The 26,905-nt window shown below is 54.0% G+C and overlaps 1 protein-coding gene across 1 annotated transcript in view; it reads right to left on the reverse strand.

The window, feature by feature from the left end:
* The window catches only part of THBS4 (thrombospondin 4), a 45,150-nt gene extending 25,092 nt beyond the window's left edge, over positions 1–20,058 (reverse strand). Inside the window, exons 1-2 of the mRNA XM_062212020.1 lie at positions 19,956–20,058; positions 16,794–16,997 (exon numbers count right to left, since the gene is read on the reverse strand). Of these exons, the coding sequence (XP_062068004.1) occupies positions 16,794–16,997; positions 19,956–20,058 (307 nt within the window). The remainder of the gene's footprint in view (positions 1–16,793; positions 16,998–19,955) is intronic.
* Between the last annotated feature and the right edge of the window lie 6,847 nt (positions 20,059–26,905).

Below are 26,905 nucleotides of genomic sequence, written 5' to 3' on the forward strand. Positions count from 1 at the left end.
AAGAAATGCAAGAAGTGGAATTCAAAATATTGATCATAAGATTACATAGAAGTAATCAGAAGCAAATGCATGAACTACTGAAATCCATACAGGGCATGAAAATTTCTCCCACTATGTGATCTTAAAGATAAATGAAAATGAAGTGAAGAATTCAATAACACAAATAAAAATGCAGTTGAGAGTCTTAACAACAGAACTGGTGAAGCAGAACAAAGAATATCAGACTTAGAAGACAAAGCACAGGAAAGTATACAGTCAAACCAAAGGATGAGAATGCCTTTTTAGTGAAATAATAACAGAAAACTTCCCTAATTTGGACAAAGAAAGGGTCATCCAAGTACAGGAACCACACATAACTCCTATTAGACATGACCAGAAAAGATCTTCACCACAACACATGGTAATCAAACTCCACAGTAAAACAAGGGGAAGATTCTAAAATGTGCATGGGGGAAATGCCAGATTATTTTCAAACTCACAGTGGAAGTCTTGTCTGAAACCCTACAGGCTAGGAGAGAATGGTGAGATATAGTCCAAGTCTTAACAGGTAAAAAATTTCAATATTTACCCTGCAGAGCTCTCATTTATGAATGAAGGTGAAATAAAGACCTTTCATAACAAAGAGAAATTCAAAGAATGTCACCCATGCAGCCCTACAAAAGATGCTTAAGGATGTGTTGGACACAGAAACACAGAAACACGGTCATTACTATGAATAAAGGTAAAGGAAGAAAACCTCAGTAAAAGTTCAAAGGAAATTCAAAGTAAAAAACCAGTAACGTTTTTGGAAAAATGGCAGGGCAAAGTCATTACTTATCAATAGTCACCCTGAATGTAAGTGGCCTCAACTCCCCAGTTAAAAGACACAGACTGGGGACCAGTGCCATGGCTCACTTGGATAATCACTTGGCCTGCGGTGCCAGCATCCCATATGGGCACTGGTTCTAGTCCCGGTTGCCCCTCTTCTAGTCCAGCTCTCTGCTGTGGCCCGGGAGGGCAGTGGAGGATGGCCCATGTTCTTGGGCCCCTGCACCCGCATGGGAGACCAGGAAGAATTGCCTGTCTCCTGGCTTTGGATCGGTGCAGCGCCGGCCATGGTGGCCATTTGGGGAGTGAACCAATGAAAGGAAGTCCTTTCTCTCTGTCTCTTTCTCACTGTCTGTAATTCTACCTGTCAAATATATAAAAAAAGACGCAGACTAGCTGAACAGATTAAAAAACAAAACCCATCTATTTGCTGCCTACAAGAAACACATCTCACCAACAAAGATGCACACAGACTGAAAGTGAAAGGATGGAAAAAGTTATTCCATGCCAACAGAAACCAAAAGACAGCTGGTGTAGCCATCCTAATATCAGACAAAAGACTTTAACACAAAAATTGTTAAGAGACAAAGAAGGGCACTATATAATGATTAAGGATCAATTCAACAAGAAGATCTATTATAAACGTATATGTATCTAATTACAGGGCACCTGGCTATTTAAAAGAAATGTTAAGGGATTTAAAGGTAGACTTAGACTCCAATATAATACTATTAAGGGGACGTCAATACTCCACTTTCAGCAATGGACAGATCAACCAGACAGAAAATCAGCAAGCAAACAGCAGAGTTAATCGACATTATAGACCACATGACCTAACAGATGTCCTACACTTGAAGAATACACATTCTTCTCAGGAATGCATGGAACCTTCTCTAGGATTGACCGCATATTAGGCCATAAAGCAAGTCTCACCAAATCCAAAAAAGATCAAGATCCTACCATGTATCTTCTCGTACCACAATGGAATGAAGCTGGAAGTCTGCAACTCAGGAATCTCTAGAGCATATGCAAATACATGAGTCTGAACAACGTGCTCCTGAATGAACAGTGGGTCATAGAAGAAATCAAAAGAGAAATCAAAAACTTTCTGGAAAAAAATGAAGATGACAACACAACGTATCAAAACTTATGGGCGCCAGCGCCGCGGCTCAATAGGCTAATCCTCCGCCTTGCGGCGCTGGCACCCCAGGTTCTAGTCTCGTTCGGGGCGCCAAATTCTGTCCCGGTTGCCCCTCTTCCAGGCCAGCTCTCTGCTATGGCCCAGGAGTGCAGTGGAGGATGGCCCAAGTTCTTGGGCCCTGCACCCCCTGGGAGACCAGGAGAAGCACCTGGCTCCTTCCTTCGGATCAGCGCGGTGCGCCGGCTGTGGTGCACCAGCCCCAGTGCGCTGGCCACGGTGGTCACTGGAGGGTGAACCAACGGCAAAGGAAGACCTTTCTCTCTGTCTCTCTCTCACTGTCCACTCTGCCTGTCAAAAAACAAAACAAAACAAACAAACAAAACTTATGCAAAAGCAGTGTTAAGAGGAAAGTTTATAGCAATTGCTGCCTACATCAATAAATTGGAAAGGCACCAAATAAATGAGCTATCAAATGCATCTCAAGGATCTAGAAAAACAGCAGCAAACCAAACCTAAAACTAGGAGAAAAGAAATAATTAAAATTAGAGAAGAAATTAAAAAATTGACTCAAAAAATACAAAAGATCAGCAAAATGAACAGCTGTTTCTTGAAAAAATTGACACACCATTGGCCAACTAACCAAAAAACGAAAGAGAAGACCCAAATCAATAAAATTAGAGATGAAAAAAGAAATGATACCACAGAAATAAAAACAATCATCAGAAATTACTACAAAGAGCTATATGCCAACAAATCAAGAAAACAAGGAGAAATGGATAGATTCCTGGACACATACAACCTTCCTAAATTGAGCCATGAAGACACAGAAAACCTAAATAGACCCATAACCAAGACAGAAATGGAATCAGTAATAAAGAACCTCCCAAGAAAGACAAGCCCAGGACTGGACGGCTTCACTGCTGAATTGTACCAGACATTTACGTAAGAACTAACTCCAATTCTTCTCAAGTTTTTCAAAACAATTGAAAGAGAGGGAATCCTCCCAAATTATTTCTATGAAGCCAGCATCACCTTAATTCCTAAACCTAAAAAAGATTCAATGAAGAGAATTACAGACCAAATATCTTGATGAACATAGACGCCAAAATCCTCAACAAATTCTAGCCAACCGAATCCAGCAACACATCAGAAAGATCATCCACCCGGACCAAGTGGGATTTATCCCTGGTATGCAGGAGTGGTTCAATATTCGCAAATCAATCAATGTGATACACCACATTAACAGACTGCAGAAGAAAAACCATATGATTATAAAAACAGATGCAGAGAAAGCATGTGATAAAATACAACACCATTTCATGATGAAAACTCTAAGCAAATTGGGTAAACAAAGAACATTCCTTAACATAATCAAGACAATTTATGACAAACCACAGCCAGCATCATACTGAATGGGGAAAAGTTGGAAGCATTCCCACTGAGATCTGGTACCTGACAGGGATGCCTATTCTCACCACACCTATTCAATACAGTCCTAGAAGTTTTAGCCAGAGGCAATAGGAAAGAAAAAGAAATCAAAGGAATACAAATTGGGAAAGAAGAAGTCAAACTATCACTACTTGCAGATGACATGGTTCTATATATAGGGGATCCAAAAGACTCCATTAAGAGACTATTGGAGATCATGGAAGAGTTTGGCAAAGTAGCAAGATATAAAATCAATACACAAAAATCAACAGCCTTTGTATATACAGACAATGTCACGGCTGAGAAAGAACTTCTAAGATCAATTCCATTCAAAATAGCTACAAAAAAATCAAATACCTTGGAATAAATTTAACCAAGGATGTCAAAGATCTCTATGATGAGAATTACAAAACATTCAAGAAAGAAATAGAAGATACAAGAAAATAAAAAGTTTTCCATGTTCATAGATTGAAAGAATATCATCAAAATGTCCATTCTTTAAAAACAATTTACAGATTCAATGCAATACCAATCAAAATACCAAAGACATTCTTCTCAGATCTAGAAAAAATGATGCCATATGGAGGCACAAGAAACCTTGAATAACTAAAGAAATCTTATACAACAATAACACAACCAGAGGCATCACAAAACCAGATTTCAAGACATACTACAGGCCAGCGCCGCAGCTCACTAGGCTAATCCTCTGCCTGTGGTGCTGGCACCTCAGGTTCTAGTCCCAGTTGCTCCTCTTCCAGTCCAGCTCTCTGCTGTGGCCCAGGAAGGGAGTGGAGGATGACCCAAGTCTTTGGGCCCTGCACCCGCATGGGAAACTAGGAGGAAGCTCCTGGCTTCAGATCGGCACAGTGAGCCGGCCGTGGCGGCCATTTGGGGTGTAAACCAACGGAAGGAAGACCTTTCTCTCTGTCTCCCTGTCTAACTGCCTGCCAAAACAAAACAAAACAAAACAACAACAAAAACACCAGACATACTACAAGGCAGTTACAATTAAAATAATCAAAATAGCCTGGTACTGGTACAAAAATAAATGGATTGACCAATGGAACAGAATATAAACACCAGAAATCAATCCAAACACCTACAACCAACTTATATATATGATCAAGGAGCTAAAACCGATTCCTGGATCAAGGACAGTCTACTCAACAAATGGTGCTGGGAAAACTGAATTTTAACATGCAGAAGTATGAAGCAAGACCCCTACCTTACACAAAAATCCACTCAACACAGATTAAAGATCTAAATCTATGACTTGACAGCTTAAAATTATTAGAGAACATTGGGGAAACCCTGCAAGACATTGGCACAGGCAAAGAGTTCTTGGAAAAGACCCCAGAGCCACAGGCAGTCAAAGCCAAAATTAACAAATGGGGTTACTTCAAACTGAGAAGTTTCTGTACAGCAAAAGAAATATTCAGGAGAGTGAGCAGGCAACCAACAGAATGGGAGAAATTATTTGCAAACTATGCAACAGATAAAGGATTGATGGCCAGAATCTACAAAGAGATCAAGAAATGCCACAATAACAGAACAAACAACCCAGTTAAGAAATGGGCCAAGGACTTAAACAGACACTTTTCAAAAGAGGAAATCCAAATGGACAGCAGACACATAAAAAATGTTTAGGATCACTGGCCATCAGGGAAGTGCAAATCAGAACCACAATGAGGCTTCACCTACCCCAGTTAGAATGGTTTTCATACAGAAATCAACAAACAACAAATGCTGGTGAAGATATGGGGGAAAAGTTAGCCTAATCCACTGATGGTGAAATGCAAACTGGTAAAGCCACTAGGGAAGACAGTATGGAGATACCTCAGAAATCTGAATATAGACCTACCATATGACCCAGCCATCCCACTCCTGGGAGTTTACCCAAGGGAAATGAAATCAGTAAACAAAAGAGCTATCTGAACCTCCATGTTTTGTGCAACTCCAATCACAATAGCTAAGACACGGAGTCAACTTAAATGCCCATCAACCAAATACTACATAAAGAAATTATGGGATATGTACACTATAGAGTACCACACAGCGGTTAAAAAAAAAAAAAAGAAATCTGGTCATTTGCAACTAAATGGATGAATCTGGAAAACATCATACTTACTGAAAAGGGACAAATATCCTATGTTGGCCGGCGCCGCGGCTCACTAGGCTAATCCTCCGCCTTGCGGCGCCGGCACACCGGGTTCTAGTCCCGGTCAGGGCACCAGATTCTGTCCCGGTTGCCCCTCTTCCAGGCCAGCTCTCTGCTGTGGCCAGGGAGTGCAGTGGAGGATGGCCCAAGTGCTTGGGCCCTGCACCCCATGGGAGACCAGGAGAAGCCCTGGCTCCTGCCATCGGATCAGCGCGGTGCGCCGGCTGCAGTGCGCCAACCGCGGCGGCCATTGGAGGGTGAACCAACGGCAAAAGGAAGACCTTTCTCTCTGTCTCTCTCTCTCACTGTCCACTCTGCCTGTCAAAAATAAAAAAAATAAACAGAAAAAAAAATATCCTATGTTCTCCCTGATCTGTGAGAACTAACAAGGCACCTAAAATGAAGTTCGTAGAAGTGAAATGGACACTTTGAGAAGGGATGACTTAAGCAGCCCTTGTCTTGAATGTCGAGGAACAGTTTCATTTTATTTATTTTTTCCTCCTTTTTTTTTCCTTCATACTATTTGTTGAACTCTTAACAGAGTTAACCATATGTGCATGAAGTCAATGGAAAATAGATCTCAGTAAAAAATCAGAGAGGGAATAAGAGAGAGAGAGGAGCAAGTTTGTAACTGTACAGCTATACAGTTCTGCATACATTCCTTTGGAGTTACTTCTAAGGGTACAGTTTAAAAACTTGTCATGGGACTCCAAATCCTGTTAAATTTGGTGGTAAAAATGCCATCTTAATTGTTAAAATGATCATATTAGGTGTTAAAGTGAACATATAGATAGGATTAAGTGTTAACAAGATCATATAAATAGGATCAAGTGCCTCATAATAATAATTAGAATTAAAAAGGAGAGAATGTTCCAACATGGGAAGCAGTCCACACAGCAGACTCACAGAATGCCGTTCACTTTAAGTAACACTCTGACCTCAGAAGCAGCCCTTAAGTCTTCCTGGTCTGGCTGAAAAGCCCATGAAAACATTTCAGGCATGGAAAGCCAAGACACTGTGGAAAACATTATTCTACACGAAGGATCTCTGTGAGTGAGACCCTGGTGGAAAGGAGGGGCTATCAAAGAAGAAGGTACTTGGCCGGCGCCGCAGCTCACTAGGCTAATCCTCCACCTGCGGTGCCAGCACCCTGGGTTCTAGTCCCGGTTGGGGCACTGGTTCTGTCCCGGTTGCTCCTCTTCCAGTCCAGCTCTCTGCTGTGGCCCGGGAAGGCAGTGGAGGATGGCCCAAGTGTTTGGGCCCCTGCACCTGCATGGGAGACCAGGAGGGGGCACCTGGATCCTGGCTTCGGATTGGTGCAGCGCGCCGTGGTGGCCATTTGGGGGGTGAACCAACAGAAGGAAGACCTTTCTCTCTGTCTCTCTCTCTAACTCTGCCTGTCAAAAAAAAAAAAAAAAAAAGAAAAGAAAAGAAAAAAAAAGATACTTTTCTCTGAAGGGAGGAGCGAACCTCCACTTTGCTTATGGCCTTGTTCAAATACAAAATCAAAGTACAGAGTTTGTGTACTCAAAAGACTCCCATAGCCTCGGCAGCGCATGTCACGAGCCTCAGGTGATCATTGACGTCATACACGAGAGTGTGAATTGTTAAATTAACAACAGGAGTCACAGTGTACTAACTCCCCATGCAGGACCTCTGTATTCAATGAGTTGTATTGAGAGTTAGCTGTAAAACCAGTTCTGTTTTTTTGTGTGTGTATGTACGTGTGTGTGTGTAAACTGTTGAAATCTTTACTTAATATAGAGTTGGTCTTCTGTGTACAAAGTTAATTGAAATGAATCTTAATGGAGAATGGGACTCGTAAGGCGAGAGGGAGGAGGAGGAAGAGGAGGGGTGTGAGTGTGGGTGGGAGGGCTGGTATGGTGGGAAGAATAACAATATTCCTAAAGTTGTACTTATGAAATTTGTATGCCTTAAAAAATAAATAAATAAAAACACACATGTGGCTGTTCACAGAAGGATCCAGAGGGAGCACCCTGCCTGGCTGCTCAGTGCTGTTCTTTGCAGGTCATCAACTCACACATCTTTCTAAGCTCACGTAATAAAAACTTAGACAATTTAAACATTCAAGTTTTTAGCACTTGCTTTTTGCTCCATTACTGTCCTAGATATATCAGGCCCTAAGTGGACAGCTGGTCCTGGAGGCTGACCCTCTGTGAGCGGAGCTTAGTGGCTGAGGTTTGCTACAAAGACCAGAGTGCTTTGTTTCCAAGGTCTTAGCAAGGCTTCCAACACCACACCCAGGTCTAAGTACAGGTGTTGCTCCCGCACCCAGCTCGGCACCGAGAACAGAATGGGAGCAAGGTTGGAGAGGGTGGCACGTGGTTCTGGATGACTGAGGGGTGAACACGGGGCCACAGCGATGTGGCTCAGAGCCTTAGACACACAGTGAGCCAATGGCCCAGAAAGGCCACCTCTAGGACCTGAAATTAAGGGAATTTTGAAAGAGGGAAAGCTCCAAGATATATGGGTAGTAAAAAATTTCAGAAATATTATAATACACAGTTGGCATCACATGTACATCTACAAGGGCAGGGCTGGCTGTTTCAGAGTATAATGATAAAATGGAATTCTATGGAATAGTTGCATATTAAAAGCACAGAAAGATAGTCGTGGTATTTTAAGAGGGGAGAAAAGGTTACAACTCAGAAACCCACTTTTCTAACAAGAAAAAAATCTCTTCTCATATACAAAAGGAGGACAGGAAACGTATCACACACGCGCGCCCGTCTTCTGTCGCTCTGTCACTGCGGCGAGGGACTCAGACCTTGCTGTTTCACTCTTGTGTGCTGTGTGAATGCTGACCCGCTGACACGGATACCTGTTTACATTGTGATCCTGCCAAAGGAAGCAGCCGCCGCTCGGAGCCCTTCAGGACAGATTTCAAGGTTTTCTCCACTCTCTAGGTTCTTTCCCTTTAAGCATGGTGCGGAACGAGCCAGTTGGCCGCAGGTGCTGTGGGGTAGACGGATGCTGGGAGGAGCCAGCCAGGAGACCTCTGGCTATGTGGCCGCCACCACGTTTCACTAGAGAAGGGCACTGGAAAGGCCTGGCAAGGCAGACTGACGGCTAGACAGACTTTCCGGGACCACAGCGTGGTACCGAGTTTCCTGGAATACAGCTCGGGCACGACTGACATCCACGCAGCACACAGAGGAAGAAAGTAACTGGCGAAGGCAAAGTGCCTCCAAGGAGAAGCTCCTTCATGTCTAAGCCCGGCTATGGCAGCCTCCTTACCCTTCCATCCCGTTCTAACTGTCTAGAATTTACCACAGCAGCCGCGTGGCCGCAGGCATCTCTAGTAACCAAGGAGAAACTGAGCCCACTTTAACAGCTCGCGCTACCTGCACACTTAGCACAGCTGTGCGACTGCCGGGGGCTGTGCAGGCCAACAAAGACACCATGTGGCCCCCCAGCTGGAACCCGGCCACACAGGGGTCCCAGCGCCTCCTCGCTCCCATCACAGCCGCTGCCTCTGCTCCCTGCATCGGGAACTTACGAGGACACACAGCGGCTTGAACCACGTACTCTCGACTCTGCTCCAGAAAACCAAGGTTCTGTAAAACTCAAGGGAAACCTATTTTCCCAGGCACGAGGCCTGCTTTCAGCTAGGCCTTGGCAGGGCACGTGGGCCAGGCTTTGTTTTCCCAACTGCAGAGCTGAGTTTCAGCTTATAAACCGGAGAACACCCCACAGAACAGACGCACGTCCAATGCCATGAGCACAGACGTCCAATAAACACTTAAATGATGCATGTGAAGCTTTGCCTATAGAAAATAAAATTCACAGTGCGGTGCTCAGTGTCTAAATCCAGGGAGCAAAGCCCAGCGTCACACTCACACTCGCACTTAAGGGGATCCTAGGCTTCTGCCTCGCTTCTTGGTGCAAGGCAACACCCAAGGCCTGCGCGCTGCTGGATCCTGTGACAGTAGCCAGAGGGAATTAAAGGCAGGGTCCTGGGAAGGCCACGCCCCACGGGGCCCACTGGCAGTCAGTCCCCAGTGCTCGACACGGGCCACCCTTCACTCTGACCTGGGAAGTCCACGTGCCAGCGCGTGCCACGCTTTCTCTTTTTCTTTCTAGTGCCGACTCCCGAGCCTCACCCTCGGTTTCTCTCACAGCGCTGAGATGAGTCTGGCGGCCGTACAGGAGGGGGCTCAGGACACTGGGGCTACATCCCCACGGTCAGACCAGCCACAAGCAGCTGCCCACTGTGACCCCAGGGTCCTCAGTTCCCTGCAAGTTCCCCTGACCGCCTCCAGGGGGCAGTACCACGGAGAGGGGCAGAGGACAGACCTGGTTCCCTCCCTTTCCTAGGCTCACCTGCCTCTCTCTCTCTCTCTCTCACACACACACACACACACACACATGCACACACGGCCTGGTTCCCTGGCAGGGCTGGTGCAGAGGGCCGACCATGGCAGATGGAAAGTGGGCCTCCTACAGAACATCCTAACTCCCTAGTCCAGGACTGGCCCCAACCTTGCTGCCACCCTCACTCCCCGCTAGGCTGCCAGCTCTAATTTTCCCATACACCATTGCGCCCAAGTGCACCAATACAACTACTTGTGGAATAAAAAAGTGTCCGCAAAATACAGCATTGCTGTTTCCACTCTGACTTTTGCCACTGACAATTACATCATCTTGTAAGGCCTGGGGACACTCCGTCCTGGCTTATTCATAAAAATCCTTCTCTAAACTATGAGCCTTGGTGAACTTGACAATGTGCAGCCTGAGTTTCGGCACCGTCCACAAGTTCCGTCCGCACCCACAGCGCCTGGCTGACACTGCAACCACGCGGGCCTGGGCGGATCCGGTTCCGTCTCGGTGATGCCGGGCAGGGGAAGAACCAGCGAGCCCGGCAGAGGCAGGGTGCAGCACTGCCGCCTCACTCCTTGCAGAGCTTCTCCAAGGGCACTTTCTGAAAAGCAGATGTGGGGCATCAGGAACTGGACGCGACGGGACACGTCAGGGTCATGAAGCCTCGCACCAGCTCTCCACGTTGCAAGGGGTGCTTTCGTGCCAGTTGGGGCGAAGGCACGGGGAGCAGCGAGGCCTGTAATTTTCTACTTTGCTTGGCAAACGGCTTTGCTCCTTGGTGCTTTTCAATACAGGCTGAAAGGCATCGCTGTCAACCTTCCCTCCGCTCTGCACGTAATTGCACACTTGAAAAACCGCCTTCTCGCCATTAACGTCTCCAGTGATGGATGTTCCTGTTTGCTTTTGCTGAGTTATCGTCACACCCTGTGCCCAGGGCCTGGTGAGCCCAGTGCTTTGGAGATACATGTGAAAAGTCAATCACCCAACAGCTTTGCTGCCAATGACTCTGGGAGGCGCCTCCCTGGGGTAAATGCAATCTGTCGCAGAATTGTGTTATGGTGGCGTGAACAAATATGAGGTTTACAGGATACACGCACACACACACACACACAGCAAAGCCAGCCAGCGGAAGGAAACACGGCAATTGCACTACACATCTGCAGAGCCCTTTATGTTCTGAGAAATGAGACTTCCTCTAGCACACGACTGCGTGGTGGGTGACAAAGCCGAGCGTGTGTGCAGGGCCCCAGGGTTGCGTCCAGGAGAGCAGGGCAAAGCAATTTCTTACGTGCCCCTGGGCCGCTCTGGCCTCAGCAGAATCCCAGACGTGAGCACTGTAAGTCACCCGGTACATACGTCACTTCACACACCCCTCCGGTAGCAGCACAGCCCCTCCGAGCACATTGCCAGTAAGCGGGGCCTCGTCACTCTGCAGAGAAACCCAGTGCAGCCTTGGACGGCCCCGTGAGGTTTTCCTAACGCGGAGCCAACACCGGCTTCCGCCGTTTCCAGCAGCGGGGCCTCGTCCTGCTCCTCACAGCTGCAGGCAGAGGGAGTCTCCCATCTCTCATGTCTGGCTCTGTATGTCTTCAGGGCTTTTTTTTTTTTTTATAACCTTAAGATTTATTTATCTTTTTGGAAGAAAAAGAGAGAGAGAATCTTCCATCTGCTAGCTCATTCCCCAAATGCCTACAACAGCTGGGGCTGGGCCAGGCTGAAGCCAGGAGCTTGGAACTCTACCCAGGTCTCCCACGTGGGGGCAGGAGCCCCAGCACTTGGGCCATGTTCCACTTCCTTCCCACACACATGATCAGGAAGCCGGATTGGAAGTGGAGCGGCCAGGACTTGAACCGGCACCCATATGGGATGCCGCCGTCACAGCTGGTGGCTTAACCTGCTGTTCCACAACACTAGCCCCCTTCCACTTCCTGAGTTGGAGGTGATAAAAATTGGGTCTAAACAGGTGCTACCGCAGTGACTCTCCTGAAGGCAGACTCTGCCGTGACCGTGCCCCGTGAAACGTGTCCAGGACTGGCCACAGCGTGACAGCCAGGACACAGCGGGACAATTGGCTCCCTTCAGCTGGCCACGAGCCTGGGGATGAAATGCAGACTGGGGGAGCCCGTGTGCAGCAGCCGCTTCACAGGGTCTGTTCGCTCCCTCCCGCAGCCCGCGGCCGAGGGCATCCAAGACATACAGAGAATCTCACATCTCCCAAGCCCTGTGCGTGTGCCGCGCCCTTTGCACGCCTCGATCCTGGATTTAAGTTCATTTCCATCCCATTTCGTGTGGCTGATTGCAGCCTCTTGGGCCAATGGCAGGGCCCCCTATGTATGAGCAAGGACGACCAAACGTCCAGCTCTCCCGGCTCTGTGTCAGCCGCAGACACGGTGATATCCGGCCCTCACTCTGTCACTGACACGGCAACTGGCGCCAGGCCCACCCCGGAGCCTCCTGAGCCTGCTGGCTCCCGCACTGCGGGCAACGCTATTGGCTCCCTGCTCTCGTGTTCAGAAAGGTCAGGACTGACTTCTAAGGCTCTTCTCTGCGTAACATACGTGACGACCACGGCATCTTTTTGATCTATCAGCTTAGAAACTTGACTGGAAAAAGAGCAGCTTGGTGGGATTTATTCTTAATAAACCCATTCAAAAAACCCCTGATTTCTTTTCCAGGCAATCCTCAAACACAGAAATAACCGTAGAACTCTGGAGGAGGTTATTAGCCTGAGGTTTTTAGAATCCACCGTCTCCTTCTTTGTAAGAATGGAAACATGTGCGCATCCGCGAGACCTCCGTGTTTTCCCCGATTTCTAAACCCGCTGGCACTCGCTTCACTCAGAGAACTTCTCAGCCGGAGGCACCGGGCCTGGGCCACCGACCCCCCCCCCTCCCCCCCGGGAGGTCAGGGGCTTCTCTGCTGTCGCCTCGTCGGGCTCAGGTTCTGGTTGTCTTTGGTGCTGGGAAGAACGCTGCCCTCGGCGAGCGAGAAACCAGAGAGCCGGCTGCTCCCTGGGCTGCGGGCCCTGCGTCCCCCGCCCCAGGCAGGGGCCGCTCCTCTCTAGTTCTCTGCCGGGACAGAAAGCGTCCCTTTTGTTATCTTATGTGTGACGCACTCACTCCGACTCAGTCGGGTTTACGGTTTTCTGTCCTCATCCTCAGTTTTGTGTCCACTTGGCAGATTCTTTCCGTCCTCTGCATGCGACCACTTTGAAACCGAGTCCACTCCAGGGCATCTCCACCATTGCCACAGAGGCAACAGAGGCCAAACCAGGCATGCAGTCCTGGTGCATTCTTTTTTTAAAAAAATATTTATTTTATTTATTTGAAAGACATAGTTACAGAGAGGGGTCGAGACAGAGAGGCCTTCCATCCACTGGTTCATTCCCCAGGTGGCTGCAACAGCCAGGCTGGGCCAGGCTGAAGCCAGGAGCTCCTTCCAGGTCTCCCATGTGAGTAGCAGGGGCCCAAGCACTTGGGCCATCTTCTGCTGCTCTCCCAGGCCATTAGCAGGAAGGGGAGCAGCCAGGACATGAATCAGCACACGTATGGGACACCAGGGACTCGGGCAGTGGCCTCATCTGCTATGCCAAGCACTGGCCCCCAGATTGTTAATTTTTAAACTCTCTCGTCTCTCTTAAGTCACACTCCTCGTTAGCCTGTAGGCCTCAGCGTCACTACCGTGATCCATCTGACATCTCCTGGCTCAGGCTAAGGAGCTGAACTCTACAGCCATTCCAGAAAAGACTTGGGGTTTCCCACAGTGCCAAGCACTTCTTGTGACACCAAATTCAGACCAAAGAGCAGTTTCACTTGTCGTCTTTTCTGAGGGTGAAGCTGCCCAGGAGGCAAGACGAGCTCCAGCCGTTGTCCGTCTGTCATCTCTCAGTCTGTCACCTGTCAGTCCAACGTCTCCCCATCAGCGCACCATCTATCGGTCTGACCTAAGAACCTTCCAGTTTTGAACGCCATGCTCCCCGGGAAGTTACTGTGCCTGACCTAACTCAGCTCTTGAGATGGACCTGTGAGGGAGCTAGTGTCCATCTCAGACGTGGTCAGCTCGGGCTAGCACAGCTTCAGAGATGGATTCCCGGGGACACAACTGGTGAGACTCTTAGCTGTGGCTTGAACTCGGGACACGACCCGGAAAGCTTGATCTACGCCAGGCACTGGAGGGCATCAGCCGTAAATCCACGCGTTCGGCTGCTTTCTCTGCCACGTGTCCATCAAGGCAGTGTCAACTGTGTTCACAATCTGGCAGATCACTCCTACCAGAAGTGGCACCTGTATTCTCCTGTATCCTCGTCCAAGTTTGTCAACGTTCATTAACACTGAGCACCTACCGTGTGCCAGGTTCTGTGTAATCCCAGGACTCCTACCACTGTTTCTCTCCTCGTTAGCAAACCCGTCTCCTGTCCCAGCCTCCATCTATCCCATTCTATCTGCTCATGGACCACGTCCGTGTACCAGACAACCCATCAGATGCTGTGGGAGACACTTAAGTCAGGGGACACAGCCCCTGCCCGAGGGAGCTCACAGTCGACAGGAGAGATGACCCAGCAGTCACTCAAGGACAAAGCAAACCAAGGTTAGTGCTTCCCCCAGGAAGCACAGAGGCAGACCAAGAAAACATCCCTGGGATTTGGAGAGGGGTCTTGGACGTGTAGGATTCTGGTATCAGAAGGTAGCGCAGGACATGCCAGCGGAGGGCAGGAGCCACAGGTGACAGGATGGTCAGCATCAGTGGGTCCACCGAGTGGGAGCTGGTCCACCCAGCGGAGGCTTGGGCCACCCAGAGGCTCGGAACAAGGGAACCACTGGGCAAAGCTGGGTGGGGATCACGCAGGGGAAGCCCTGAAGGCCGAGCTGGGGCACCTGCACACCAGGTGGGTTTAGCTCAGCCCAAACGCTATTTTGTGAGCAGCAATGAACATAATGCTTCGTGCCCATGGGTAGCATGGCGTGAGAGGATGAGAGGGGAAGCAGAGAGCTCAGTGGAAACCTCAGTCTGTGCCATCGTTGGTAGCTACCGTTGAGTTTGAGGAGCCTGGGTGGGGCCCGGGTGACCAGGTCCTCTCTGCTCCGCCCCCCACCCCCCATGGACAGTAACCAAAGGAAGGAAGTATTCTATTTCAGGTGTTGTCAGTCAGCAGAGATACAGCTGGCTCATCTGGGTTTCTGTTAGTTTTCCATGAAGATCAGCAGAGGTGGCGATCAGCTGAGCCTTGGCCAGTTGATGGACATCTGGGGCTGGCTGCCCAAGAAGGTAATTCTGGAATGTGCTGTCCATGTATGGTCTGGCTAGGATGGACACCACCGTACATCTCAGAGAGGCACAGCCATCTTGGATCCCATAGACCCAGCGACTTTCTCAGTGGTTCTGTCTCACTGGGCTGCTGCCCCTTTCTAGAACTTTCCAATTCCCAGGGATAGCCAATCTTTGTGCTCTTCCCGTGGCTCCAGGAAAGCAACCTCCACGCCATGTTTGTCAGACCTCTCCTCTCCCAATACTGTTTTCTGAGACTCCCTGTGGCTGGGTTGGTCCAGGTCCCTTCTTCCCCACACTCTGACAGCCCTCACCTTCTCGTATGGGTGGGGTGGGGGTGGGGTTCACCCTCTCCCGAGCCCCCCAGCAGCTGCATTCACAGCTGACCCGGGTTCCTGGCGAGACCGCAGAGGCAATGTGCCCACGCCACCCGCGCCCAGCCACCTGCCGCTCCTCTCGCGTCTCTCTTGCCCCTGGAGAGTAAGCTGAGCGTGTCGCGCTGCTTCCTGAATTCCCGGCAGGGGCTCACACCCTGGCCAGGTTAGAGACGCAGGGCGAGGTGCAGCAAGGGCGGAACACTAGGAGTGGACCTTCCCCCAAGCGGTGGCCGCGCAGAGACGAGCCTCTCCCACGCAGGGAGCAGAGTTCAGCGAGGCTGCCGGGCTGCAGAGGAAGGCTAAGGAGAGCGCACGCCATGACTGGGCTGCTGGGAGGTGCCGAGGCACCAGCTGACCACGTGCCCAGCTCCCCCGGTTGTGCAGGGCCTCACCACCGCCCAGGGGGCGGGGTAGGAGGAAGGAGGCAGGATGTTTGAGGCTGACCTACGCAATGGTGAGAGCCCCACTTCTCTTGCTTTGAGCTCTGTGGCCCTTTAAAGGGTACGGCTCGCCTCTCAGCTCCCAACGCCTGCAGCCAGTGCTCGATTCGCGGAGCCTGAGGTGCTGCAGACGGTGGTCAGTGGTCGACTCTGTAGAGCAAACCCGGACGAGCAGGTGACCCCGCTGGGAGGACCAGCTCTTCTTTTCACTCACCGCACGAGCAGCCCCACGGCTGTCACATTCCCTGACAAACAGCGACAGGTGTGTCCCTGGGCACCAGGGGATGCAATGAAAAAGGGGTGGCCTTTCGCCTCGAGGTCATGTCTCGTGCTGACTGTAACTCATTGTGACAAATGGCCACTAGCACGGGGCTCAGCCAGGTGACGGTGTGAGCTGGCAGAAGTTGGTGCCCAGAGACCCGCTCTTTCTGCTCTCCTGGGGGAGGCACATTCTGTCCATCAAACCAGGCAGACAGGAGACGGCTTGCTCTCTCCACCCTGCACACGTGCAAGGCAAAGGCAGCAGGCGGGCCCTCACTGTGGACACGGCCTGCAGAGCCCTGAGAGACCACTGTCTGTTAGCAAAGCTGCCCTCTGCCATGCTGGTCAGAGCAGCCAGAGCTCACCAAGGCAACGGCCGCGTAGGGACGCTCAGAGAGGCAGGAGCACGGCTCTACAGGCAAACGTACACCAGGAACAATTTGGTATTGCAACCTGCAGCCGGCAGCGGCTGAGAATGAGATTGTACCAGGAGACCACCTTACGGAAAAGCACCCCTGAACCCTGCAGCAGGAAAGGGGGATTTTGGCAAAGACGCCCTCTGCACACTCGCTTACCTTTGTTTAAGCGTCCCATCACGGTGAACTCAAAGTACCTGCTGCTGTCGGCTGTGGAGTAGAGGCCGAAGATGGGGGCGGAGCTCTTGGTCTGCAGCTTGAAGGTGGACAGGATGTAGAGGTCGTGAAGGGCAGGGTCGGCCAGCAGTGGCTGCAGGACCCCGGGGCTCAGCCTCTCGCCCGAGGGCGGCAGGAGGTCAAAGACTGCAGAGAATGGGAGACGTGGTCAGCACAAGACTGAGCTTTTGGGAAGACACACTTGCTCTTTTCTTGACGAAGTCTACGAAGTCGTGGGAGCTAATCCTGCCATCGTTTTTCCACACTGCCAGGTCCCCAGATGGCTGGACATGGACGCTGGGGACAGCCCTTAGGAAAAGATGACATTGGCAAAGAAAATCGGACTGGGCTCAAAGAACGGCTCTGAAAATGCCCGCCAGGCAAAGTAGGAGCGGCTTAAAGAAATGGGGGACAGGTGAGGGCTGGTTCAAGTCTCAGCTAAGAAACGGGGGACAGGTAAGTGCCAGTTCACATCCAGCTGCTCCACTTCCTGTCCTGCTACCTGCCAGTGTGTCTGGGAAGGCAGTGGAAGACGACCCAGTGCTTGGGTTCCTGATACTCATGTGGGAGACGAGGATGGAGCTCCTGGCTCCGGCCTGGCCCAGTCCCGGCTCCTGCTGGCACTTGGCGAGTGAACCAGTGGATGGAAGACTGCGCTCTCACACTTGCTCGCTCTCTCTCTGGGTGTGTGTGTGTCTCACTCTGCCTTGCACATAAATCAATTTTAAAAATAAAGTAACATCTTTGCTGTCAAATTGGGCAAACAGAGAGCATCCCCTGTTGGTGAGGGTCCAGGACATCTTACATGCTGCCCCGTATGACTTGAACTGGGATAAACATTCTGAATGCAGTTTAAACAGCAGTACCAGAGGCCCCAAAACACATCTGCCTTTCCATCTAGGAATTCCACTTAGGGGAATTTATCCTCAGAAGATAACGACCAACATGGTCAGCGACTCAGGGCCAGGCTTTTTCTGCCATCAGTGATAACTCCAGAATTACTATTTTAGAAGGAACCAGGTGCAGAGCTGATTGTTTTGAGGAGGTGGGAAACACGGATCTCTTTTGGCCTAACATTGGACTAGGAAAACAGACGTCAGAAAGGAAGGGGGTGACAAGAGCGTGAAGGCTGTGTAGCGCCGAGCCAGCCATACCACGGCCCTGCAGGCTCAGTGCTAACCTCACCGCATCCAAACACTGCCAACAACTTAAAGGCCCCCCTGTTACACTTCAGCTGATCACCTTTGGCCCTCCCTGAAGCGGGACACTGTCTGAAATGCAGCTAAGTACTTACTGTGAGAACTGCGCCTCCCGCCCACTCCAAGGATGGACTCAGACTGAGGGAGGGCAGAGAAGGCTGGGCTTGGAGGACAGGGTGTGGGTGGGCCAGCACAGCCGGCGTGGTTTATCCCCTAGCACGCAGGTCCCTCCCCCGTTCCTCATTAGCTGAGTAGCTAGCGGGCTAGCAGGCTGCAGAGTTCCTGGCATCCGCTTCAGCTGTGCTGGCCACTAACCTCCTCTTCAGGTGCACAGAGCCTACCCTGACAATGAGCAAGGTGTTTACTTCTCCCACTTACAGGTGCGGCAAGGTGTTCACGCCGTATTCCATTTAAAAAGACGATCAAACTACACATACAACATGATCCCTTTGAACTATATGTCTGCAAAGAGCAAGACTTGAAAGATATAACATGTGAACAGTAATGGAGACAGTCTCTGGATTGGAGACCTGTAGGCTGTGTGTGTGTGTGTGCACCTGCTGCTTGCGTGAACTGTGAAAGTCCACCAGTGACCTCAGGCGACACGGCTGTGTGGTTCGTCGGCTCTACCCGCCTCTCCCTCAGCAGACAAGCTGGCGATGGTTAGCAGTGAGCGCAGGGAGAATTATGAAAAGGAAATGAGACGCTAGCATTTTTTCTGTTAAGGTTATTACATTTTAGTGGAAGCGCCAGGTTCTGAGCCCGACCCTCCGGTGCTGGAGGAGAAGTGCTGTCACGGGCAAGGAGGCGTGTGAATCACTCACAGAGGAATTCAAGACCAGCAACACAGGCAGAGGCGAAGGGCGAGCAGCCAGTGGTGCCGGTGAGCCAAGACTGCCGACTCCGCAAGACAGGGAAAGAATCTATCAGAACCGGATTTCAGACCACGCACGCCAGCCAGGTAATTCAGTTGTCCTGCCTGGGTTCCGGTCCCCATAAAACACCCCGATCTACGCAAGGAGAGGCGGAAGCCACGAAGGTATGTGTCCAGACCTGGAGACGTTCTCCAACACCAGCCGCTATGCCCGCCCAGTGACCTCTGCCCCAGGCAGACAGCCCACCGTGCTAACCCGGGTTCTCTCCCACCTTCCCGGAAGCACGGGGCACGGGGCACCCCACACACTCGGGCACCTCCAACAGTTCTACCCAGGCTGGGAGCTAGCAGGACAGAATCCCCAGAGACCACTCTGCATTGCCCAGGTTGGAATCCAAGCGAGTTATTTGGTATAACGCCGAGTGCACTGGGGCCTGCTGCCCGGGGAGCCCCGCAGTCTGTGCGCGGGGCCGAAGGGCTCCCCTCTTACTCGAGGTGTGCTTCCCCCAGCCGGTAATAAATCCCCCAGGCCACCCCTGCACTGCCAGGGCCAGCCCGGCGATCCCTTCCTGGTTAAATCCCTTCTTCCCTCCTTTCGGTCTTCACAGAAAATGCTGCTTACCCCGAGTGCCTTCCGATTATTTTCAGCTGTTTCTGTCTAGGCTTATCCAGGTGATCTTTTCCAACTATTTATCGAATTTCTACCTTTTCATAGAAAAAGGCCCATCTCTGTCCTGTTTTTCTCAGGAGCAGGCAGAATGTCCGACAGCACCGCTCCGCCCCGGGGCAGGACGGAGGGGACAGGGGACGCGCCCCACAGACCTCGGACGTCGCTCCACGCCGGCCACACGGCTCAAGGGCTCCGACGTGAACCCCGCAACTTTGCATGGGCTCCCAATACGGTTAGCACCCCCAAGTTCATTACTGAGGGAAGGTCTCATCACCCACCGGACCTTCGGATTTCAGGGCTCGCGAGTGCCCGCAGGGGCTGGGCGAGGCCGCGGCGCGCCGCCCCGGCTCGCACGGACTTACCCTGCGGGGCGGCCTGGGCGCCGGCCCCCGGCCACGGCTGCAGGGCCAGGTGCAGCAGGGCCAGGTGCAGAGGCAGCAGGGCGGCTCCGCGCGGGGCGCGCATCTCGGCTCGGGGCGCCGGCGCGCCGGGACCCCTCCGGGCGGTGCGGACGCTGTAGGCGGCGGGGCGCGCGCGGGGCCGGGGCGCAGCGGGCGGCGCTGCCGTCGGGGAGTCCGGCCGTGCGCAGAGCGGAGCGCTGGCGGCTGGGCCGGGCCGCGGCGCCCGGCGCTTTATGGTGTGCGGCGCGCGGGGGAGGGCCGAGGCCGGGGCGGCCCCCTTGGCCGGAATCCCCTCTGGCCGCAAGGGTGGGGGCGGCCCGGGCAGGCCCCGCCGGGCAGGAGGTGGGGAGGGCCGAGCCGCGGCGCGCTGCGGGCGGCGGGCGGACGCGGAGGAAGGGGGCCCCCGGTGCCCGCGGGTCCCGGGGTCCCTGCCGGCTTCCGCCGCCGCCGGAGCACCGTAAGGGGTCTCTCCGGGGTCTTTAAGCCGGTCCCTACCGTTCTCCGCGGTAGGCAGCCTTGGCACGCCTCTGGTTTTCGCGGACAGCCGGGCAGGGCCGGCTCCCCGCGTGCGCCCTGTCCTGGGCACAGGCCCTTGGGCACCCTGGGTTAGCGCGAGGGAAAGTGACACGCAGCGGCACTGTCGCCTGCAGCCGTCTCAGGGAAGGGAGGGAGGGCCCAGCCAAGCGTTTCCAGCCCTGACTTGTGTCCGAGTTTCTGGCAGGATGGCCGGCTGCCGTGTCCCAGACCGCGCTGGGCCGGCCTGGCGCTGCTGCGGACCGCGCGGAGAGCTGCAGGCTCCGGCTGGGGTTCGCACAGGCTCCCCGGGCTTGCCTTATTGTCACCTTACCTGAAAGTCACTTCTCGTCTCCAGAACGCTGGGGATCCCACGTGTTTTGGATCTCAGATTTCGGAATAAGTTGCACATAGGTGAGGCGATATCTAGGAAATGAGACCCAAACGAGAACTCGGTTTGCGTTCGCTGCGCACCGCACGCATGGTGTGGGAAGGGAATTTTCGCAGTACCTCGAGCCTGGGCCGTGACTGTAACCCTTGGCGCGAGGCCAGCTATGGGGTCTTCCACGGGAGCCACCACGTCCATGCTCGAAAAGCTCTCGGATTTGGAGCGTTCTGGATTCAGGTTTTCAGGTTAGGGCCGCTGAGCCCGTGCCAGGAACGAGTGGCCATAGGCCTCCCTATGAGAGCAGGCAGAGGGCCCGCGCAGGCTGCCTGCGACCAACACAACCCGGCTGCGCTAACAGGGGCCCCACGCGGCCATCTTCGGGGCCCCAGACTGCGTCCGGGGAGTAGAGGGGAGATCCGGCTTCCCAGCCCGGGCAGCTCTTTGTGAAGAGGGCTGTGCGCTGTGCAGTGGCTCTCAGGGGCCGAGTGTAGCCCCAGCTCCAAGGGGAAGTGGAAAACACACACATGGGGGCGGGTGTCCAGAGCAGCCCTGAGGACACCACTTGGGAATCCACGTGGCACAGGCGAGCGCCTGGTTTCAGTCTCTGCACCCTGGCACGGTGCACCTGGCAGGCGGTGGCTGGTCCTCGGGTCCCTGGCACCCATGTGGGAGACCGGCATGGAGGTCCTGGCTCCATCTCAGCCTGGCCCAACCCCAGCTGGTGGAACATTTAGGAAGTGACCCAGCAGATGGGAGATCTCTCTCTTTGCCTTTCAAATAAAAATAAAGTAAATAAAAGAATTGACATGCTGTGAGGAGTTCATGGGAAATGTGTACTATGGAAAAAACTATGCACGGATTTCAACATTTTTTGCAACAAAATCAACTGGCCATTTAATCCCATTTCCTACAAACTTTCTGAAGTGGCCTCACGTACTGCGCTGGAACCTACCCTGACCCGTACGATAGAACCACTCCCTGCGTGAGTCACCTCACAGGCCCAGTGCAGCCTGGGTGCGTTCCTGTGTGGTTTGCCGGACACAGCCGCGTCCCCCTGGTCCGGCAAGCACCCCGCCTCAGTCTGCCTGCCCGAGAAATGGGAGACGCAGGCAGCAGGGAGACACCAGAGCACCTCCCTCTCCCTTTTGGTGGCCGCGCAGGTCGTGGTCCCAGCGCTGCCCTGTCCTCATCTGTGTGGGAGAGGCGGTGGCTCCCTGGGCTCGCCACGCTGCTCCCTGTCCGCACCCCAGCCCCTCTGCCCCTTGTACCAGCACAGCCCTGCGCCAGATCGCCTCCGTGTGAAACGCCCGGTGGTGGTTTCTGTCTTCCTGATGTATAAATAGGACGACTGTGAGTTGTGGGAAGGCAGACGCCATTTTTTTAGCCATTCCTGCTGTCACCTTTGCTGGAACCCAGCTCCTAGCGCATTCTCAGCCAGGCGGCGCGCACAGGTGGACAGAGTACGCCGTGCCTGAACCGCGTGCCTACTGAGATACGGAGACCCAGAACAATCCATGGCGTCTGCTAGCCGAACCGCGCCCACAGTCCGGCTTGGCTTCCAGAGAGCCTGCGTTTTTAAGTGAAAAAACATTGACCTGAGGGGCAGAGACACGGAGGCAAGGAGCTCCCATTTGCTGGCTCAATCCCCGAATGCCCACAGTGGCTGCAGCCGGGAGCCAGGAACTCAATCCAGGTCTCCCACGTGGGTCGTGGGTGGCAGAGGCCCAGCTGCCTGAGCCGTCACCGCTGTCTCCCGAGGCACACATTCGCGGGAAGCTGGGATGAGGCGCTGGGGCTGGCGTTGAACCCAGACACCCTCCCTTTCCCCCAACAGAAACCCCAGAGCCATTCTCCTTGCCATGCTGTCTCAGGTCGTGTTTACCCCAGCCTGGGAGTCCACGCTGCTCCCCCCAGAGAGCCTCACCGTGTCAGCAGAGAGCCAGGCTCTGATGCTGTGCCTCATCTCTGCCCTGTGCTCCAAAAGCAGCCGCAGCAGATGCTCGGGGCTGCGTTCCTTACAAGTGCCCAGATCTGAACTTCCCGTGTCACAGCCAGCACTCAGAACCACGTGGCTGGCCTGCAGGACGGGGCGGCGGGCCGGGCCCCCAGTCCCTGCCCCAGCACGCTGGCACGCTGTCCACAATGCAGGCAGCCTGCCTTACACCCAGCCACAGCGAGGTCACCGTCTCTCTCGCCACCTTTTCTCTCTGCCCTTCCTTTCCTCCCCCTCGGCCTCCCTCCGTCACCCACCTCGGCCTCGCGGGAGAGCCAGGGAGTTTGTCACAGGCCATAGCGCCCTGGTGCTGGCGGGCACCGTGCAGTTGGCACACACGGCTGGGGACACGCAGGCCACAGCCCCTCCTCTTCCTTCCTGGCAGACCAGAGGCTGAAAAACGCTGGTCAGCATTCTCTCGTCCTGTCCTGGGAGACAGCACTTGCACGTGTGTGTGACCCACTCTGGGACCCTAAGACCTGAGCAGGCTGCTGGGGCCTTCTGGGAAGTTTTCCTCACTGCAAGACACAGAGCGAGAATGTTACGAGAGCAAAAGCCCGGCCTTTTGCTTGCTTCCTGTTTCGGATGATGCCGTGTAAACATAAGACGTCTGGAGCTGCAGCAGCCATTTTGCAACCATGAGGGGAGTCCAAGAGCTGACAGGGAAGCACAGCAGTGCTGTCACTGAGGCACCCTGGTACTCTCGCAGAACTGTCTGTCACAAGAGGAGGCGGGGCTTCCATTCCTGCCTGTCTCACACAGCTCTCATTCCAGGGAGGTTTGGTGGTTAGGACGATGGGACTTGTGAAGTGTAAGCCATCCCATAAAGGAAGACGTCAGGTAGCCCCACGGATGCCAGTTACACTTTCAGGGCTCTTGATTGAGGCGATTTGCTCATTATTTCCGCCCTCTGGCAGCTCTGCTTCCCACGCCCACCCCCCCGTGGAGACACAGCCCGCCTGCTCCCACGGGCCCACCACCCCGTGGAGACACAGCCGCCTGCCCCCACGGGCCCACCACCCCATGGAGACACAGCCCGCCTGCCCCCCACGGGCCCACCACCCCGTGGAGACACAGCCCGCCTGCCCCCACGGGCCCACCACCCAGTGGAGACACAGGCCGCCTGCCCCCACGGGCCCACCACCCCGTGGAGACACAGCCCGCCTGCCCCCACGGGCCCACCACCCATGGAGACACAGCCCGCCTGCCCCCACGGGCCCACCACCCATGGAGACACAGCCCGCCTGCCCCCACGGGCCCACCACCCCATGGAGACACAGCCCGCCTGCCCCCACGGGCCCACCACCCCGTGGAGACACAGCCCGCCTGCCCCCACGGGCCCACCACCCCGTGGAGACACAGGCCGCCTGCCCCCACGGGCCCACCACCCCGTGGAGACACAGGCCGCCTGCCCCCACGGGCCCACCACCCCGTGGAGACACAGCCCGCCTGCCCCCACGGGCCCACCACCCCGTGGAGACACAGCCCGCCTGCCCCCACGGGCCCACCACCCCGTGGAGACACAGCCCCCCTGCCCCCCACCCCGCCTGCCCCCCACCGGCACCTCCCGAAGCTGCCCACCTGTGTCCACTGCCCGTCGGGCAAGGCCTTTCTGTCGCCCACACGGCTTGCCCCACGGCTGTTAACGCACCAGGGACGAGCAGGCTGCTGAGGAAGCACAGATCCTCACCCTCTCCCTGCTCAATGCCGCGCACCTGCTGCCCCCACTGAGCTGCCCCCCGCCCAGCCGCCACACTTCACACGCGTCCACCTTGCTTGCTGGCCGCCGCCTCTCTCGCTCCCCTGGCCCCTCGGCCCTGGGGCCTCTTCTCCCCTGCTGTACACACCACGCTCTCCTTGGGTGGGCTCTTCCACAGCCACAGCGTGCCGAGGTACCCTGCTCCTGGTGACCGGCCCACCCAGCTCCGTGCCGAAGGAACAGCTGTATCTGAATGGCTCGAAGGGGCCTTAACGCCAACGGGGCGCAGCCCTTCGCGTCTCCGTGCGTGGCGGGACACCCCACCGAGTCGCCCCAGAGGGAAGCGTGGACACGCGCTGCACACCTCCTCCGTGGTTTCCACTAGCCACACCCCTCCCTTCCTTCCTCGCCCGGGCGAGGCCAGCTCTTCTGGGAAGCCGTTTGTGCCTTTCTCCAAGCCAGAGCCCCGTGGCAGCCCTCCTGCTGCTTGTCTGTCCCCTGTGTCGGTGACGGTGACGATGTGCGAGGACAGGAACTGTGCTCGCCTTTGTGTGTCACCGCCCAACACGGTGTTTGTCATTTTAAAACATTTATTTACTGGAAATGCAAAGTGGCGGAGACAGGGAGGGGGAGACAGAAACAGAGAGACCTCCCACCCTCTGGTTCACTCCCCACATTTCTGCACCAGCCAGGGCAAGCCCAGGCCAGAGCTGGAATCCAGGAACTCGGTCCAGGTCTCCCACGCAGGTGGTGGGGACCAGTGCCTGGGCTGTCTTCCCAGGTGCTGAGCGGAGGGCAGTGTAGTGTAGCTGGGACTCAGGCCAATATGGGATATGGTGGCCGAGTGGTAGCTTAACCCTGGTACCACAGCACCCACCCCTAGCACATTAAATCTGGGAACATTCTAGAAGACTTTCAACAAATATTTGCGGAAGAAATAATGGATGGACACATAGTAGCCATTTGCTGGATAACTGAGGAGCAGCTCCAGGGTTCGTGCTTGGCAGGCAAGCATCCTTTTGTACACACTCTGTCACTGTGCGTGTCATTTTCAGGATGCAAACTTCGATCTGGAGCTGGGAAGGACACTGGCCATCCAGACTGGTCCCTCAGGAACTCGGAGGGCTCATCGGGAACCGGCAGCGCTGATTCCTGCCCTGCACGGGTTCGCTCTCTGGGTTCCATTCAACGTCTTCCCAGGAACCCGGGCAGCGCCTGCCCTGCCCTCCCAACGGCTCCTTCCCCGTGGACGAGCCCCACCCTCAGATCACACTACCCCAGCTTCTCAACCCCTACGTCCACGCTGGGTGACTCTGAGAGTGTTCTGCCCATTTGTCTCACACCTGTTATCGCACAGCACTCGTTCACCCTGGGTTTAGCAAGCACAAGGAGAATCGCACACAGAGCTTGAGGGCTGCTGGCTCTACCATCACCGTTAGACACCGAGGGGGCAGCCCAGGGCTGAGGGTGCAGGGGAGCGGCGCCTGAAGAGGCGCTGGCCTTCACTCCCGACTTCAGGTCCAGTTGTCCCGGATGGAGTTCCTGTTCCTGGTTTCCAGCGAGCCCAGCTCTGCTTGTTGCAGCCATTTGGGAACTGAACCAACAGATGGAAGGTGTCTGTCTCTCTGCCTTTCAAATATTTTTTAAAGAGTGAAATCTTTAATGGTAACTTTATGTGCATAAAACTTCTACTTTGTGCAGCCAAATAGCAGTGTATGACTGGGTGATTTCCGTTTCTCCCACTTACCCCGCTGGAGCAGGAGGGACGCGCCCGCGTTCAAGATTGGACTTGAATGTCAAGACTGACGACAGCACCACCCGCGCAGCAAAGGGCTCGGGAAGATTCCCGAAGGTGAGGGCAGCAGGCGCGTGCTGCCCTCCCTGCCTCTGCCCGTGGGAGGCGCTCTCCCTGATCAAGCCCTGGTCTGTTTATGGCTCCCTCCCTTCCCCAGCCCTGTCCCTGCGCTGCTCACTGTGGGTCGCCAGCTCTGGTGCCAGTTCTCTGCGGGCTCGCATGCCTGCGCTCTTGGTCCCAGCAGCCGACACGCCTGCAGGTCAGCCACCGAGTCGGGGCGCAGGCTCCCTCCAGCCCCGTCCTCTCCTCTTCATTTGCACACCGCGGCTACGTACACAGCCCGCTGGCTCCTGTTCCTGTGTGTGCACGAATGCACGTCTACACATAGGCACACACACTCACACAGTCACCGGCAGGTTTTAGTGCTAGGCACGCTGGTTAAGATCCAAGGGCCGGTGTGTGCCGTAGTGGGTAAAGCTGCCAGCATAGCATATGGATGCTGGTTCATGTCCCAACTTCACCA

The sequence above is a fragment of the Lepus europaeus genome, chromosome 15, assembly GCF_033115175.1.
Source record: "Lepus europaeus isolate LE1 chromosome 15, mLepTim1.pri, whole genome shotgun sequence".
NCBI classification, from domain to species: Eukaryota; Metazoa; Chordata; class Mammalia; order Lagomorpha; family Leporidae; genus Lepus; species Lepus europaeus.